Raw genomic sequence first — 19,728 nt, forward strand, 5'->3', positions numbered from 1 at the left:
GCTCCTCCAACACTCTTCAGAAGACAGAATAATTGAAACTTCAGACCTTTTTCCCTTAATTGACAACCTCGCTTCATATCATCGGTTCAGAAGATAAAGAAATCTTGTCTCATCCACCAAAACAGCATCAAAGACTTTCTGGCTCCACTCGACCAGAGGCAAGCAAGGCCTAGCCACTCTAGAGGTCCAAGAACAATGTCTTCCACTTTCTTCTGCCTATCGGGTTGCTAGGAAGAGTGTGAGACCCTGCTAATACTATATTGGAAAACCCCACCAAATATAACCCAAATAATAGAAAACCCAGTCTAATCTAATTAAAATCAACCATGTTCCTTAAAGTTTTTCCTAAATAAAATCAATAAATGCATAATAGCCAGAAATGTCTTCAGCATATTCAGGAGGATTTTCATGGTGGGTAGAATTCAATAGTATTGTTATTGGCCAGGTGTTGCAACATATTACACCTAAGAGAAAGTAAGAGGCACAAAACCTGTGTAATCTTCCATACTGCCTATTCTATCTATACCAGGATGTCACAAAAGGTCAGCATAACATGAAGCTGCAACAGAATAAAATCCATTTAATTCCCGACCTACTCTAAACAAACAATGTCCCTGACTTCTCTCAGGCTGAGTGAGACTGCAGTTTCTGGAACTAAATGTGGAATTTAAAACAGGGGAAGCATCAGGCAGGGGCTAACCAAAGGCCTGAAACGTCAGGATCCCTGCCTGGTGAGTCTCCTCTATTCCAATAACTTGATATGAGTATGCCAGTTGCAATAACTTTTGGTGCCTCAGTTTTTATAAGAATGTATTACTAAATCAATTGTGAAGTTAAAAAAATGAATACAGTAAGAGTGGCAACATTAAATTATGTTATGCTATAAAATAGTGATCCAATCATGACAAATATGAGATCATGGGAAAGTGCTTATTATCAAGCTGAGGTAATAATAGTACCAAAGGCACAACAGGATGTCACTGAGTTAGAGCCATCCCTGTGAAAAGCAGGTGCAGTTTCTCTTTCATTTTTTAGGGCATAATCTGTCTTTATAGACTGAGATATAGAGGGAATAAAAAGAAATGTGTAGTGTATTATCGATGGGAACACTGCCCACAGCTCTGAGGATTTTACATAAACAGTGTTCTCTATGTCAGGTTACAGCCCCGCTTGTTTACTTTTTAGCCCTTCATTTCCCCATGTGCAAAATAAAGAGGTTGGACAGGCAGGGGCTAGAGATTTTCCATTTCTAACCCTTGAAGATCTTGTAACTAGACAGGAGTCACAAAACAAATAGACTTAATTAAGGGCCATGCTCAAACACGACCACAAGCTCCATTAAATGGAGTATAAAGTTGGGAGGCAGGCTTGCATGGTGACATCTATGTCATTTATTAAAATAAAGGAAACATCAAGCGACATGTTATGATTTAAGAGGAAATCAATCATGACCAGTTTATACTTAACGTATCATCATGGCCATAGCTTGGCTATACTTTAAATATAAATTGACATTAGTAGATGAAAAAAATGAAGTGGCCATCTTCAAAAGCACCTTTCTGCTCCAAAAATGATGTGCTATTGTTGCTGCTGTGGTTTTCAATAAAATCTTGTTGCACACAAATTATAGCACCTTAACAAGAAACCATGAGCTAGACAACAGAAGGAAGTATGAGCTCACAGAGCTGGATAAATGAACTGAGCATTGATTACCACCAATGGTTTTCTGGTACCCTAACATTAAACGGAATCGCTTACTAACCCATGTCCTCATTTGCTCTACACTAACTGAAATATGGCAGATATGGCAGATCTGATGGCTAAGGAAAATAGATTTAAAAGAAAAAATATATTATTTATCCATGTATAATGTAAATGGAAATGGAAACAGCTTGAATTAGGATTATTTCTTTCAAAACAAGTCACTCCATTGTCTCCAACAGCTCACCCTAAAATAAAAAACACGAAACATATGACAACCACACATGCATTGTTTTCTAAAGAGAGGGACTTGGGCTCTGTCAAGGCTAATGAACAGAAATAGATTTTGCTTGTGGCCAACAACTCAAATAGTCCATTAGAGTAATATTGAAGATGTTTTCAAAATGAGTGTCTAGGCAGATACATCTTGCTAACTTAAAAACCAAAAACGAAACAACAGTGCCTACACTGATCACCTCTGTACCAGAGAAGCCTTGGGAAGTCTCCACTGACAATTTATCTTTCATTGTCTTTTATTTTCAAATGTAAACCGTATATAATTGAGCTGAAATAAAAAAAAAATCAGGAAATGAGCAGCCCAGATTCCTTTGGATTCTAAAATCAGAGAAAATTTTGAAAGGAATAAAATGGGTTTTAAATGTTCTTAAAATCCAGAGGAGAATAAATTCAGCATCAGCTTATTCTTTGGCACACAGCCAGGAAGCCAACCTAGCAGTGCAACAGGAGTACGATCTGAAAAACAACATACCCTTCCACCACTCCATGGACAGAGGATGGACCTACATCTGGCCCGGGCACAAAATTAATGCAGCCAGCGATGGTGTCAGAGAGAACATGGCTGCCTTCACCTGTGTCCTCTGCACCCCCACAAGAACACGGCTCTCTTACCTCTAACATAGGTCGGGCACTATCGTGGACAGACAGAATATGTGTCACTTTGTTCTTGCTCAACTGTTCTGCATCTCTGGCATCTGTCACAGAAGAAAGAGGATGAACATTTAAATATTCTCTGCAAGTGAATGACTCTCAAAGTTTACTCAGAAAACAAACAAACACAAAATGACTTACATCTTTCTTTTTTGAAACTTCCTAATTGACCATACCCAGAAAAATCTATACCTAGAGAATTTAGAGCTATCTCTTTCCTATATTTTGCAGATAACTAAGATTATTTTCAATTGGCACATCTTTTGATGGAAAGTATTGATCTACAATTTGAGAGGTATTTAGATTAATAAACATTAAAATCATGAGTACTGCTATTTAAAGGAAGTGAACCAGTGGGATCATTTTGTGGTTGACATTTGTTAAATTGCAAACAATAAAACATAACAATAAAAATGTTTAAAATACTTTTAAAAATTACCTCTTGATAATTAATAATCTAAGTTAAAATTATGTACAAGAAACCCGTTACTGTATAAGAAATAGGAACCTGCCAGATGTGACTTTACCCTTATGTCAAAAGCACGGTGGGTTCAGGTGTAGACAAGACTGTGGTTCACAACATATTCACTTTAGGGCAAAAGTAAAAATGGAACATTTTCTAGAATTCCAAAAAGAACTGTTCATAAGTTATGAGTTGGCTATTAAATTATCTGCATATGAAACTAAAAAGACACCCAAATTACCCTCCTTTCCAATGTGCCCACCTATAGAAGAAAAGTCTGCATGAATCTCTGCTAATTTACAAAACAGGCATCCAGCAAGAAAGAAGGTGGTCATTTGCCCTTTGCCCCTGTCCTGGCCTGGGATGAGCTTTTTAAAATGAGAGAGGCTAAAATGGACCAGAAGGTAAATGTTTAATCATCACATTTCTGGAGAATATTTAGTGGCATGGGAAAATACTTGAATATAATGTTAAGCAGAAGATAAAAATAAGTACAAACTATAAATATAATACAAATACAATTTGTAAAAACACATAAAGACAGATACATGTACACACATGCTGGGGTAAAACTGCTATAAGGAATTAGCCCCCCAAAGTGGTAATCTTTAAGAGTAGATTACAAATGTTTTCAATTTTTTTCTTTTTTACATATTTTTGTGTATATTCAACATGAGTGGTTCTAAAAGGTTAACATGCCTATGAGCATGATTCTAGTGGGCTTGTTAAAAAGGCAGCAGGTTCCTGGAATCCAACTTAGTTCAAGGTCTATGACAGGGCTGAGGAACATGCATTTCTAGTAAGCTTTGATGATCAAGCAAAACCTAAGAACACTGCTGTAAATCTTCTTCAATAAGCATGCACCACTCAGAGTAAGAAAAAGAAATCTTTACGAGTAATATTAAAATGTTGGTTTTGAGGCTCTCTTTATTGCTCCAACCATCTCGAGCTTCCCACTCCGACGTGCATGGTAGCCACTGACCTCACTCACAAGGGACTCAAGTCCAGCTGCCTCTCCCACCCAGTGAGTACCAAGTTGCAGGCTACAGCACAAGTGAGGTTTGAATTGGGCAGGAGCTAAAGTGAATATGTTTAAGACCCCACAGGCAGTCAACCTCCACTTTCTCACCAAAAAGTGACTGTCCAGTCACCACCAGTAAGTATATGTGTGAATTCAGAAGTAAAGAAAAAGCAAGCTGGAGCTTCCACTGCTCACCGAGGCGACCAGGCAGATGGGGCAGAAGAGGCAGAGACAGGGCAGCAGTGGAGCTCTGCAAGGCAAGCCTGGGACACTCAGAGTCTGAGCCTGCCCAAGATTTGGATTTTAAAGGCCATTTGTTTAAATATACTCTCCTCTCTTACCCTCCCCTCCCCTCTTCCTTCCTTCCTCTCTCTCTCTCTCTCTCTCTTTCTCTCTCTCCCTTTCTCTTCCTTCCCTTCCCTTCCCCTTCCTTCCTCCCTCCCTCCCTCCCCTCCTCTCCTCTCCTCTTCTCCTTTCCTTCCTTCCTTCCTTCCTTCCTTCCTTCCTTCCTTCCTTCCTTCCTTCCTTCCTTCCTTCCTTCCTTCCCTCCCTCCCTCCCTCCCTCCCTCCCTCCCTCCCTCCCTCCCTTCTATTCTTTCAAAAACAGCTTTGATGGGATAATTCATATAACAAAAAAAATCACACTTTTAAAGTGTACAATTCAAGTTTAGCACATTCAGAGTTGTTCAATTATTACCGGTCTAACTTTAGAATGTTTACATCATCTCATAAATATACTTTTGTAGCACAGATGAAGATAAACAACAACAAAAAAGTGGTTTGGGAATAAGATGATAGATAAGTGAATACAGAAGACCACTCAGTACCACAAATGAGACAAGGGACTGTTGGACTCCATAGAAAATGGCAGTTATTGGCAGACAAAGCTCCTTCTGCTCTCTGCTCCTTTCTGTTTCATTACAGTGCTGTCTGCACGGATATATCACTTTGGAGTCACCCTTTCCCATAAGCACATGCTCTGTCCACCTATCTGAAAGTGCATACAATGTTTAATCAAAGCTGCTGGATGACACAGGAGCTTTTATTCCTCAGGACTACAGGTTCTTGATGTCTCTGGATGGCTGCCTACAACCGTGGCAATGAGTGATGAATGCGTCTGTCTGTAGGACTGGCTGGCTATGGGGCTGGCTATCAGCAGAGTCTCAGGGCAGAACTTAGTCTTGCTGCTCAAACTAAGTCTGCCAAGCAGAAGTAGGACATCACTTGGAAGCCTGCTAGAAATACAGACTCCCAGCCCACAACATACCTATACACTCACGACCTGCATGTGAACAGGAATCCTAGAAGAATTGTCGGGAGCCCTGAAGGGCCTCCAGGAAACAGCCTTGGATGGTGCCCCTTCCCCACTGCAGCATGTTAGTGCCATTTCTGAGTTAGAAAACAATTCACAGCCATTTACCATCACAAACACAAGTCACTGTTAATATAATTAATGGGAAGATTACAGGTCAGAATTGAAATGGCAAAAAAAAATCTAGAGGAAAACTTGCTGACCATGGTTATCTCAGGATGTGAGGTTTTAGGAATTTTCCATTCTAATATATTTCCATCATGCTTGGATTTAGAATTTTTATTTTTATTTTAACTGCTGAGTCTGCATTTCTTCTAACATGGAGAAAAACAAAAGTTAAAATTACTGCTCATAAAATTCAACACAAGCCTGACCAGGTGGTAGTGCAGTGGACAGAGTGTCAGATGGGACGTGGAGGACCCAGGGTAGCAACCCCGAGGTCACTGGCTTGAGTGTGGGCTCATCAGGCTTGAGCACAGGCTCACCAGCTTGAGCACGGGGCCGCTGGCTTGACCCTGAGATCATAGACATGACCCCATGGTTGCTGGCTTGAGCCTAAAGGTCACTGGCTTGAAACCCAAGGTTGCTGGCTTAAGCCCAAGGTTGCTGGCTTGAGCAAGGGGTCATTCACTCTGCTGTAGCCCCTTGGTCAAGGCACATATGAGAAAGCAATCAATGAACAACTGAGGAGACTGAGGAGCCACAATGACGAATTGATGCTATTCATCTCTCTCCTTTCCTGCCTGTCTGTCCCTATCTGTCTCTCTCTCTCTCTCTCACACACGCATATATATTCATTCAACATAAACTGCATTAATAAGTAAAAAGACCAGACAACCCCTTATTGGTAAAATCAGCTAACCATGTTCTTTCCCTCTCTCTGCCAACATCTCTCTTGGCTCCTTGATTCCTGTCCCGTTTCCTGTTACCTGCCCCATTGCCGGTCACCACCCTGTTGTTCTGCTGTAGCTTGCCTTCTAAAAAGCAAATGTCACCTTCACAGAATGGGAGCACTGAAACAGAAATACCAAACAGATCCTTGTCCTCTGCTATAGAATGTTCCCTGTCCAGCGGGGAGGAAGACCCCACCCATTACTGGACACATCTCACTGAGGTAGCCAGCGGGTTCCTATAAGGTGCTACCCTAAACCGCAGAGTGACAGCCACTCGATTCCTGAGGAAGGGAAGCCTTCACTCTGTACTGATACAGAAGGTGGGCGGGGTAACAAGCCAGTCCAGCAAAGTCAAGCAGAATGTCCTCTGAATAAAATTAACAAAAATATAGTCAAAGAAGAATTAGAAATTAACACTATCAACACACATGCTCAAGAAAAAGCTTCTTTGGTAATGCCCTTCCAATAGTCAAAGCACCTGCCGCACTGATCTGTGGGCTTGAAAGGACAGCCGTGATGGGTGGATTGGGAGAAGGAAGGTCTCTGTTTTAAAGAGACCTAGGCCTGACCTGTGGTGGCGCAGTGGATAAAGCGTTGACCTGGAAATGCTGAGGTCGCCGGTTCAAAACCCTGGGCTTGTACGGTCAAGGCACATATGGGAGTTGAAGCTTCCTGCTCCTCCCCCCCTTCTGTCTGTCTGTCTGTCTCTCTCTCCTCTAAAATGAATAAATAAATAATAATTAAAGAGACCAAATTCCCTCTGCTCTGGCAATGGACCCCAAGCCATGTTCTCAGTCATTTCCAAACCAACTTTTCCCTCCCAAGTTGAAATCCGCTAAGTGATGGGCAAGAGATCCCAACCAGTTTTTCAGTTACACTTCCCACTGCAAAATTGCATGACTTCTAAAGTTATAAATTACTATGCATTGTAAGACCTGCTATTTATCAATTAGCTATTATTGTAGTGGGTTCTACCTTTAAGTGGATACATTTCCAAACTGGTCTGGGGGCCAAAATGGGGCGGTTCTTACATGTTCCCTTCTCTATCAAATTCTGGCTCTGACATTTATTGGTCCTGTACTTGGGCAAGTTTTTCTGTGCTTCACTTTTCTCACTTATAAAGTGGGAAAATGGTAAGAGTACCACCTTGAAGGGTAGTCAGAAGTACTAAATGGCACAACATGCATAGAACAGTACCTGGCTGGCATGTAGTAAATGTTTTTGTTGCTATCATTATTATTATCATCATGGCCAGATTAGGTCCCAAGGCTGCAACTTCCATCACTTCTGAATGATTCCAAACACATGCTTACTTCAAAGACATCGAATTCCCAGCTCTCACTGCACCACCTGGAGCTTAGCACTTAACACCCAGCTCTCCCTGGCTAAGCTCACAGCAGACCACACCATGCCAGTGCCCAGTGGCTCACCATCTCTGTCTCGTCTGAACAACAGGCATTCTCATGGAACAAAGCTCTGAGAGTTCAAATGTCTCTCTGTACATCACCTGCAAGGCAGTGCCCGAGCCTGTTTCCCACTTTTCTGTACTTCTTTCTGTGGACATCTCCAAACAATGAGGGCTTCCCGTTTCTACTGACACCCACTTTTGCACTTGCTAAGTTCTGAGGAAGCAGCTAACCCTACCCTCTTGGCCTAGGGAGGGGCTGATCTTTGAGTCTCAACGCCCCGCCTTGTACTCCTTGTGTCTGGGCAGAGCCAGTTATAGGCATCTCAAGTGAGAGGCTCTCATCAAAGATGGGAAACAAGAATCTGGGTTTGTCTGTGGGTTTTTCTTTAGGTGGAAAAATCACCAAGTGATAGAAAACTGTGATTTGTTGCTAAGTTAAAAAAAAAACAAAGAAGTTGCAGAGTGACATGTGAAGGACTCCACTGGGTGGATAGATGGATGGATGGAAGGAAGGAAGGAAGGAAGGGAGGAAGGGATGGAGGGAGGGAGGGAGGGAGGGAGGAAAAGAGGATGGGAGGAGGGGAGGGGGGAGGGGAGGGGAGGGGGGAGGGGAGGGACAAAGGAGAGGGTAAAGACCATTTGATGACCACTAGACCGAAGGCCTGAATGGCCTCAACTCTTTCAAAGAGTTGAGTCATACTCTTTGAAAAATAAAGATCTCTCAGAGAGTAATAAAAAAAAAGTCCATAATATTTTTTTAAATTTTATCTAGAAAATTAAATTTAACAGGGTGATAATGAGCAATAAGAGTACATAGTTCTTAGCTTTTTCTGATTTACTTATTCCACTCAGTATAATGTTCTCAAGGTCCATCCATTTCTATGTTGGTGGTTGTGCTACAGTAGGCGTGTTTATTTGCAATTTAAAAAGCGAAGGGAATGACTAAATGAGACATCATACTAAGCACAGATGACATCTAGGGTCATTTTCCAGGAGGAGTCATGATCCTTGAACCTTGGGTTTCCATACTTGCTAATGCTGACCAGCACCTACTGCCCAGTTGGCATAGAGTGGGTTTATGAGCATCCACCTCCTTCCTGCAGCAGCCCAAAGTAGGTGTATGGTTCCCATTTCACAGACAGCAGGGTGAGGAGGGCCTGACCCTGCTGAACTACAGTGGACCAGGCATGCAGTGAGTGCTTCAGCTGCACTGTCTGGCTCAACCTCATCACAGCCCCAGGGCTGACATTTTTATCCCAGCTCACACAGAGGTTGCTTAAAGTGTCAAGGGCAAACATCTGGCTCCTGGGCTGTAGGGTAAGTGAATTCTTTTTTTTTTTTTTTTTTTATTTATTTACAGGGACAGAGAGAGAGAGAGAGTCAGAGAGAGGGATAGATAGGGACAGACAGACAGAAACGGAGAGAGATGAGAAGCATCAATCATCAGTTTTTCGTTGCGACACCTTAGTCGTTCATTGATTGCTTTCTCATATGTGCCTTGACCGCGGGCCTTCAGCAGACCGAGTAACCCCTTGCTTGAGCCAGCAACCTTGGGTCCAAGCTGGTGAGCATTTTTTATTTGCTCAAGCCAGATGAGCCCGCGCTCAAGCTGGCGACCTCGGGGTCTCGAACCTGGGTCCTCGCATCCCAGTCCAACGCTCTATCCACTGCGCCACCGCCTGGTCAGGCGGGTAAGTGAATTCTAAGACAAGCCCACCCCACAGCTTCTCTCCATTCTGCAGGACCTGCCCTCTTGTTCTGTCCCTGCTGCTCCTGACGCTGAACCACTGAAGGCCAGAACACATGTCAACATCAGACTCCTAGCACAGTGCCCTGCACATTGGGTGCTTGCAACAAGTTTGTGGAACAAATGGGTTAATTCACAGGCAATTACATATATGCACACAACACCTCCTTCCAGCTTCTTATGTACTCATCGCACTCTGATTCCTTTGTCTTAGATGAGCCTAACACGTGACAAGTGTTGAAGACAAGCTTGTGAGTTAGTATGTGAATAAAACCAACCACAGATAAATGTTAGAATAACTGAAGTCAGTGGCCAAACACGGGCCACTGAATAAAGACAGGTGTGAGTGCTACAGAGTTCTCTAATGGGCGAAACCTGCAGAGCAAGAATCCGGAAACTGTGAAGGATTCCAATGTCACTGAACACTTAGAAAATAGTCTACATGTTAGTATGAAAAGAGTTTTAGTATCCCTTAAAGTTGTGTAGAATGCTCTTCTATAGGAAAGGAACCACCTATGTGGAAGGATAAAACTCTCACAAACTGTTGGCAGAAGTATTTTTTTTGTTGGTATTTGCTACAATTTTTAATTTGTAAACACTTCCTCTAGTAATTCTACTTGTAAGAATTTCTTCTATATTCTGTTTCAAAAACAAAGATATTTCCTTCATGAAAGCAGTTAACAATAATGCACTAAATAAGACCCTAAAGACATTTGGTCTTTAATGTACACAGCTCCACTGGCTACCCACCACAAAACACTGGTGTTTTTTCAGAACTACAAAGCTACTCATTTAGGAACTCCAGTACTATATTGTTCAGAATTTCTAGTAGCAATTAGCAGCTAGCTATCTTACTTCTCTGCGCTTACTTCTCTCTGAGGTGAACTAGCAGTGCTAAGAGCCTTCCAGAGAAAAGAATAAACATTATGCAGAGAAATCATAAACACTGCTTTTGTAATCAATTTAAATCTGAACTCCCAAATTTAGACAACCAGAAAATTGACAGCAAGCAGTGTGTTCTGACTTGTCCGAGGAGGGCGGAGTTTCAGACGCCTATGACAGAGTTTGGCTCTCTCAAACCAGCACAGGCGGACCTGTGTCTGCAAGTTTCCCATGTGCATTCCATCCTATTAAGTACAACACCCTGTCTCCATGCTAAGGAATCAGTGTTCCCACTTAAATACACTGAAAGCATCACACAGCATGGGAACCCAGCCCCTCCTGGGAAATCAAAAGCCTGTTTCACAGCCTAGCCTAAATATTGATTTGTTCAGATTATTTCAATGCCTTGTGATTCAATAAAACTACAAAAATTAAAAAACAAAACAAACAACCTACCTGTTTGCTACCATGCACTTTGCTCCTTGGGTTTCTACTCACCTCTTTGACTGCAGCTCATAATGTGGCAAAAATAAAACTGCCTCTTATTTTTCTCAGGTGATTAAAAAAATATGTTTCTGGAAATATACTAATAATAACTAGAAAAACTTGATAAAAGATTATAAATAAATGACAGGGCTGCTAAGTGTGTCTTTCAGCCATCTCTTTTAGATCATGTTCCAACATGTGTGCAGAATTAAAATGAAGATCAGAGGTCAAATTGGAATGTGCATGTTCTGCACTACTCCATCAGCGTTGGCCAAGGGGTTGGGGCATGAGAATGAGGGTCCAGCAAGGGGCCTGGACACAAGCGGTGGCCACATCTAGCCCAGCCTTTGAATAAGCTGAATTTTACACCTCGGCTTTCTCATGCATGAGGAGGAAAAGGCTAAAGCTGGTCTTTCAAAAAGTAAACTTACCTTTGGGTGGAAGCAACCCAAATGTCCATCCACAGGTGAATAAATGAACAAAATATGGTACATACATAAAATAAAATATTACTCAGCCTTAAAAAGGAAGGAAATTCTGACACCTGCTACTGCAGAGAGGCACCTTGAGGACATTATACCAAGTGAAATCAGCCCGACAAAAAGTGACAAATACTGCATGATTCTATAATACTTATATAAGGTTCCTAAGAGTAGTCAGATTCAGAGAGACAGAAAGTGGAATGGCAGTTTCCAGGGGTTGGGGTTGGGGTTGGGGATGAGGAGGTAGTGTGTAATGGGCATGATCATTAGTACCAAATGGGGATTAAAGTATCAATACTAATTTTTAGTTGGGGAAGATGAAAAAGTTCTGTAGATGAATGGTAGTGATGGTTACAAAGCAATGTGAATGTAGTTAATCCCACTGAACTGTACACTTAAAAATGATTAAAATGGCATATTTTATATCACACATATTTTACCACAACAACCAAAAGAGAGAGAGAGAGAGAGAGAGAGAGAGAGAGAAGAGAGAACTCACCTTTGAAGTTGCCAATATACAGACCAGGCAGGATCTAGGGGAGAGACACAGACCAGACATGAGTGTCACAACCTGAAGCTGACGGTGTTTGAGCACAAAAGCTGGGTCCTCATCAGAGTAGTTGGGAGCATAGCTCAGGCTTTCCCCCTGCCACATCTGCTTCCAGAACCTCCCTAGATAAACAGCATGTACAACTAAGTATCCTTGTCTCCAGGGCTCTGGCCTGTCCACGGCCAGTAGTCAGCCTGCCCAAACAACCTAAGGATAGAAGCAGGCTGGTGCCCATCAATGCACAGAACTAGGAGGACCAGGAACCATTACAAGACCTCACGGATTCCCGTTCCTTTCTTACTTCAAGCCCCTTAAAGGCTTGCTCCCTGGCATCCTGAATCTAGCTCCAAACCCAGGTGCCTCCAGCATTCCCTGCATGCCCCTTCCCCACGACTCCTCCTTTTCTCACTGCACCCTACACACCCCTCCACCACCCTACACACCTCCTCCACTTCCCAGGCTTGTTTCACGGTTCCAACAGCTGCCCTCTGCTGTTCCCACTGTTAGGCAGCTCTGAGTCATGCTCAAAGGAGGCCTGTTTTGATCCCAAGTCTGGGATAGACCCAGCTTCAGTGCCCGGTCTACTGTGCAACCCTCACACTGATACCATCACAAGGGCATTACGAGATGAAAGTCCGTCCCCCCTGCTGGACAGGAAAACTCTCTGGGCAGCAAACACATCCTGTCGCTCACAGCTGCATACCTAGCTCCTGGCTCAGGGCCTAACTCATGATTATCATTCATGCGTGAAATCAGTGGTAGTCAACCTGGTCCCTACTGCCCACTAGTGGGCATTCCAGCTTTCATGGTGGGTGGTAGTGGAGCAACCAGAGTATAAATAAAAAGATAGATTTAACTATAGTAAGTTGTTTTATAAAGATTTATTCTGCCAAACTTAGCTAAAATCCGACATAAAGTACTTGGTAATTATTATTATATGCTTTAACTTGCTGTAACTCTGCTTTATAAATTTTATAAAGTAAAGTTACTTTCCTACTTCATAAATCACCATTACTGTGGAATCTTGTGGGCGGTTAGAAAATTTTACTACTAACAAAGATACAAAAGTGGGCAGTAGGTATAAAAAGGTTGACTACCCCTGCACTAAATGAATGAATAGACTGTCGAATGTGCAAGTTAATTAAGAACATATAGGTGCTGGATGGTGGCTCAGTGGTAGAGCATCAACCCAGCATGTGGAATTCCCAGATTCTATTCCTGCTCAGGGCACACAGAAGTGACCATCTGCTTCTCCACCCCTCTCCCTCAGCTTCTTTCTCTTTTTCTCCTGAAGCCATGGCTCGACTGATTCGAGCATGTTGGCCCTGGGTGCTGAGGACGGTTCCGTGGAGCTCCCACCTCAGGTGCTAAAAATAGCTCTGCTGCAAGCATGGCTCCAGATGGGCAGAGCATTAGCCCTGGCATGGGTTGCCAGGTGATTCCTGGTCAGGGAATGTGCAGGAAGGAGTCTATCTTCCCCTCCTCTCAATTAAATAAATAATTAAGAACATATATTTGCTCTTAAACATCTACTTCTCCTAGCACAGTCATTCTCAAACCAAACTATCCATCAGAAAATCACCAGAATGTGTTAAAAATTCAAATTTCTGGATGAGCCCCCAACCCTTATACAGAATGATTCAGTAGACTGGAGATGAGAACCAGGTACTGTATTTTAACAAGCACCCATCAATTTGTAAAATATAAAACAGTTTGTAAAATATAAAACTAGAAACTAATTCTTGCCTTGCCAATACTTTGTATGGAAACTCTGAAATCCAAACATGGACACTGCTTTGGAAGCTACAGCACCTGATATGATTTCCAAATGCAGGCAGCATACCAGCCTTGATGACACTTCCCTGCAGACCCCAGGGCCCAGGCAACACCTTACCTCAGCGTCACCCGCCCACACCCCCCTCTACTTCACACTTCCTATTTTTGTGCACTCACACCAAGAAATCTGAAAGCAGCACATGTAATGCTCTTCATGGGCGTGGACTTCTTCAAGCACCTTTTCCCTTACTAAAAAATGGCCTGTGTGCAAATCACTGCAGGGGCTTTCTTACCTGCTCTACCTAAAGCAGCCATGCTTGCACATGCTGTTGTCGAGACCTTCCAATCCAGAAAAAATACACAAATGCAAATAAGCTTAACAGACATCAAATAAGTCATAGATTAGCAAAGTCCTACCCACCCAAAAGCAGCAGCACCACCAGAACTCCAAGAAGCAGTTGGAAGTCACTCTGACAGGAGATTCCTCTCTCCTCTGGCCTCCACTTGTGCCTCATTAAGCACTTTCTTCTCCTCAATATCCCCCCAATTTATTTGCTCCTCTTGGAACTTTTGTGCAGCTCCCTTGTTTGGTTTCTTACGCTCTCCCCTCTTATTTATTACAACAGCTTACTAGATGTCATCCTGCCTCTGGGCTTGCCAGCTTCAAAGGGTTCCTCACTCTGCCTCCACCAACATGCAAAGTCGATCATATAGTATTTCAGGTTAAAATCTTCTTAGGGTTCCAAATAATATCAGGATGACACCCGAATTCAATACCTCAGCAAGTGACACCTTCAAGGACTAAGGTGCTACAGCCTCTGCCCTATGTCTAACTCCTTCCCAATCTTCCCCACACCCATGGACGCAAAGACAGGTGAGGCCCTCCAATTCCAGCCCCCAGGTTTTAAAGGAAACAGCCCAATTTTCAAATACTGTCAACTATATTTAAAAAAACAAACCCTTAAATATTGCAATAGATAAATAAACACATCTTCAGACTAACTATGGCCCATGTCAGTCTAATTTATTTGCTGCCTGCATCATATCTGTGAATATGGTTTCTCTACCTTGATTGGTAGGTACTCAAGTAAATGGTTTTTTCAATAAACATGTAAATAATGTGAATAGGGTAGGAGGAGGCAAGTAAAGAAGAGATATGAAAAACAATGATGAATGAAACCCACAAGCTCAAACTTTGTCTCTTTCTGCCCTGGCCAGGTCTCCATTTGGATGCTCCCTGCGGGGGAGCACCCTGAGTACTGCCAGGCTGACAGCTGGCAAAGACAGAGGTCTGAACTTACAAAAATCAAGACATCAACTTACTAAAAATTACTTAAGATGGACATTTTGTATGCATTTAAACATATTTCCAAACAGTACAAGGAGAGGACAGAGTTGTGTAAACTTTTAATTTCATTTTCCAGACCAGACCAGAAGAATAAGCTAGAGTTTCAAAGACTGGAAATAAAAAGCAAACTGCTCAATCTCAGTTTCTTTCGTAAAGCATTACAAAACAAGATCAAGAAAAGCTGGAGAATTGGCCATTGGCAGGGAGAAACCTCACATTTTTGTTTCGAAGAATAAAAAGACCATGAATAGTTAAACTTCTACACCAATCAGCTTGTTAATTCAAACTTAAAACTAAAAAAAAATTTGGCTTGACTTCTCCAATTTTATTGTGGTTAGTAATTCCTAAATACAGAAAAAGAGAAAATACAATGAAACAAAATAATTTTCCAGCAAAGAGATGGCTTATAGAGGAGACTAGGGAAGAGGTGAATATTCATCTGGGACAACATGGCTGACCAATGAATTCACAGCATCTGAACTCAAGCCAGAAGCAAGAACACAGCAGGAGTGAAATCATCACCACCTGGTAGGAAGTAAAGATAGATCAAACAAAGAAATTCGCACATGTGACCCGGGAATGTTCTATGACTATAAAAGAATAAGCTCAGAATTGGTCCCTAATCACCTCTGAGCCTTAGAAACAATTCTTCCCTCTGCAAAGGATGTTCTCCCCATTGTTTACCTCTGTGGCTCCCTGTCACTTAGGTCTCCCATAAGAGGACAGCTTGTAAGGAGGTCTTACCCAACCAGTGAACTCCCTAACACCCTCCTCTATCACATCACTGTGTTTTATTTTCTTCAAATTAATCAGTGCCTAAAGTTATTTTATTTGTTTACTTTTCTGATTGACCTTGAAGCAGGAGGCATGTCAATCTTGTGCCCTACTGTGACCAAAAACCTGCCACATGAAAAGATTATCACAGAAGGAAGATGCTCTCTGACACCGCTGGTCAAAAAAGATTATTTTCTGTTAAAAGACCATCTGGAGATAGATAATGAAAAGTAATAATACTTTGCGACTATGCTAAACGCTTTCCATGGTTGATGGCTCCCCCTGATCAACATCATTCATATCCACACTTTCCTAACACTGGTCACCCTTAGCCACAAAAAAAGCTCTTAAGCACAAAGAATACTGCTTCTAAGGCAAGGAATATTTTGAGTTTACTTTTTAAACATTTCTCTTAATATTTCTTAGTATTTCAGGGTGCCATGGAATCTAAGACCACCACCCAAACAGATGTAAGGGAGAAAATTCCTGCTCAAGTAGCAGTACAAGGTAATGGGGGTGGGAGTCATTCTCCAGCAGTCAGGGAGGACTTTCTGAATTTTAAAGCCAGGGATGAGGGGAAGAACTTTGGTGGATTCCTGAAGGATTAAATATCACAAATGCTTAATGCCATTTGGCTATAGACTTAACCCATTTGCACTTATAAAAGTAAGAATCTGAGACTACTCTTTGTACACTTACATGCCTTAAGCATCTGTTTCTTCAATACTAAATAAAACTGCAACATTGGAGAAAGAACATACCCTGGGAGACCACTGTCATGAAGCTATGTGTCCATTAGCCCGTCAGACACAACTGCATAGGTGTGCTACTCATACTACACTCACCTCCCACAGGACTAATTTGGGTGGCAGGAACTTCTTGTCTTTCACACTTATTTCCCACTACAGGATCTAGCACAGTGCTTCGACAATATCAGGTGTTCAATAACATAATTTCATGAATGGGTGTATAGACAACCAAATGAACTATGAAGGAAGCCAAGTCAGATAGAAACAGCAGCATCTGATAGCACAAAGATGTCTGATTTCCAACTCCCTTACCATATGAAAGCAGTGGGATGAACCTGCATCTGAGCTCAAAGGAAAGACTTCTACCATCTTTAAAATCAGTGGGAACAGGGTTCCCAACCCAGCTCTGATACTTCCTAGTATTAGGACCTTTGTCACAGTCCAGCCACGACGAGTCTATTACGGGGTCTTCGAACAGGAAAAGGTATGGAATTGAAATAAATGATAGACAGGGACTTAAAGATATATATACATACAGATGGGTTCAGGAGGACGCCACGGCAAACAGTCTCTACTGTTCCTTAGCCGTAATATGCCTGCTCCCATAAACACATCCACTTTTATTTATAGAAAAAAATATAGTCCATCAGCAATTCAATTAAGTTTCCAAGGTAACTCAAAGACATCCCCCACCATTCCATCCAAATCTACTTTACACTAATAAGAAACTTAGCTTCCAGCCTCCTCCGGAGAACATGGGTGAGACAAATGAGAATAAGGTGTAGCTCTTTGTTAACTAGGCAAAAGAGGTGGGGTTTGGGCCCAGCACCTCTGTCCAGATTGCAAAAATACCATTTATTTATTCGGTCCCCAACAGACCTTAGTCATGCTATTAAATCTCTCCACTTCTCCATTTCCCAATCTGTACAAAAAGGAAAGACAGACTGATCTCCCAGGGCTGCAGTGAGGCTTAGATTTTATAAACTGCAGGCACATAACATGAGGCTAATAAAACTAATAGGTCACAACTGCTTTGTTTTCTTTCTGTATGTCATTACCTTCAACTGGCGAGAATTCCAGAAGCCTCTTTCTCTTACAATCTCTGCATAACACACTGTGTACACCTATCTGAGACAGTCATGACGTTCTCCTACAGGAGACTGAACATATGGATAAGATCCATGGGGGTCATGAAATAGATATAAAAACTGCTACACTCAAAGCAGTCAGGACAGCATCTGCATTGTTTAGTTCTTAAGTTTCCTTTTGCAAGGATAACCAACTTGACTAAGGTTGGAAAGAAATCTTGTTCCAGTAACATCATGACACACGTACTGTAAATTATGTGTTTACTTCTAAGGGCATTGTATGTAGCTCATAAAAAGTTCTCGGAAAAGCATTTCTATAGTGAGCACCATATAATAATTCCACTGATTCTACATACAAATCAGTCCTTCTTCTTCTTTTTTTTTACATACAGGGTAACTATGAAACCTAGCTCCAAGTCACACAGTAATACATGAACAAATTTAGTGAAGACTTTAATTCCTGGCTTCCAGCAGCCTACTTTGCCACTAACCTTCTAACTTCGAGCAATTCATTCTGATCTCAGCTTAAACATCTGTACCCCAGCAGGATCTTTGGCCTGGCTTGAATGACACTTCTAGTTTCTTCTCATCACATCTATCAATACATACCCCAGGATCCTGAAATTGCCTGTCTTATCCTCTGCTGTCTCCATTCCTCCCTACCCTGTGTCAGCATGCTCGCTCTCTTTCTTCCGTGTTGTGTAATACAGTAGCCATTAGCCACAGTAGCTGAGTACTTAAAATGTAACTATTCCCAAATGAGATATGATTTAAGTAAAAAATACACACCAGACTTTAAAGATTTAGTACAAAAAAATGTAAACCATTCTATGAATAATTTTATATATTAGTTACAGGTTGAAATGACAATATTCTGCATATATTTCAGTTACATAAAATAATTACTAAAATTAATTTGACCCATTTACTTTTTAAATGTGGCTACTAAAAAATTTGAATTAAATATATGGCTCACATATATATATCATATATATATTTTAGAAAGAGAGACATAGAGAGAGACAAATAGGGACAGATAGATAGGAAGGAGAGAGATGAGAAGCATCAATTCTTCATTGTGGTACCTTAGTTGTTCATTGATTGCTTTCTCATATGTGCCTTGATGGGGGAGGTGGGGCTACAATCGAGTCAGCAACCCCTTGCTCAAGCCAGCAACCTTGGGCTTCAAGCCAGCGACATTTGGACTCAAGCTAACAATCTTTGGGCTCAAGCCAGTGACCATGGGGTCATGTCTAAGATCCCACGCTCAAGCAAGCGACCCCACGTTCAAGCCAGCAACCTTGGGGTTTTGAACCTGGGTCCTCTGAGTCCAGTCCAATGTTCTATCTGGTTGGTCAGGCTGGCTCTCATATTTCTATTGGGCAATTGCAGGTCTATACTGGAGTTCTGTGAAGGACCAGTTCTGTGCCATTACCAGTATACTCTCACAGCACCTGACTATACAGTGGTACCTTGAGATACGAAGAGACCAACACACAAAATATTTTTAAGATATGAGCTGCGACTCCGTCTGTATTTTTGTTCGAGATCCGAACGAAATTCCAAGATACGAGTTGTGATTTGGCAAGCTGCAGCTAGTTGGCGCATTGGCGCATTGGCGCATGGGTCCAGTATCAGCAGTTTGATATATGAGTTGACTGACTTACGAGCTCGGTTACAGAATGAATTAAATTCATATCTCAAGGTACCACTGTAATAGCAAGTACACAATAAATATTTGTTGAATTAAGGATGTCTCTATATCTGTCTGCACATCTGTTTCTCCATCTCTACATTGGAGACAGTGGTTCCATTTACAATACAAGGTGGTTAGGATAATAATACCATCAAGGAATGTATTATTTTCTCTGAAAGGTAAGATTATTATGTGACTATGACGGCTTTTGCTGAAAACCCTGAAATTAATTTTGAACCCCTGGGCAATCATTTGTATTTTGAAATATGTTCTTTGAATTACAATATAAACATAATGAATTAAATACTGAAAGAAGTGGAGCGCAAACAATTTAAGTGGGAAAAAAAGGTAGAAAGAACCAAAGGAGAGCTGAGGTATGACCACCATTAATGGGAAAGCAGATA

The 19,728-nt window shown here is 41.7% G+C and overlaps 1 protein-coding gene across 2 annotated transcripts in view; it reads right to left on the minus strand.

The window, feature by feature from the left end:
- The window catches only part of DUSP22 (dual specificity phosphatase 22), a 58,930-nt gene that overhangs the window by 37,484 nt on the left and 1,718 nt on the right, over positions 1 to 19,728 (minus strand). For both annotated transcript variants that reach the window (XM_066268533.1, XM_066268532.1), the window contains exons 2-3: positions 11,843 to 11,876; positions 2,611 to 2,693 (exon numbers count right to left, since the gene is read on the minus strand). In XM_066268533.1, coding sequence (XP_066124630.1) covers positions 2,611 to 2,693; positions 11,843 to 11,876 — 117 coding nt within the window. The remainder of the gene's footprint in view (positions 1 to 2,610; positions 2,694 to 11,842; positions 11,877 to 19,728) is intronic.

The sequence above is a fragment of the Saccopteryx bilineata genome, chromosome 3 (genome assembly GCF_036850765.1).
Source record: "Saccopteryx bilineata isolate mSacBil1 chromosome 3, mSacBil1_pri_phased_curated, whole genome shotgun sequence".
Lineage (NCBI taxonomy): Eukaryota > Metazoa > Chordata > Mammalia > Chiroptera > Emballonuridae > Saccopteryx > Saccopteryx bilineata.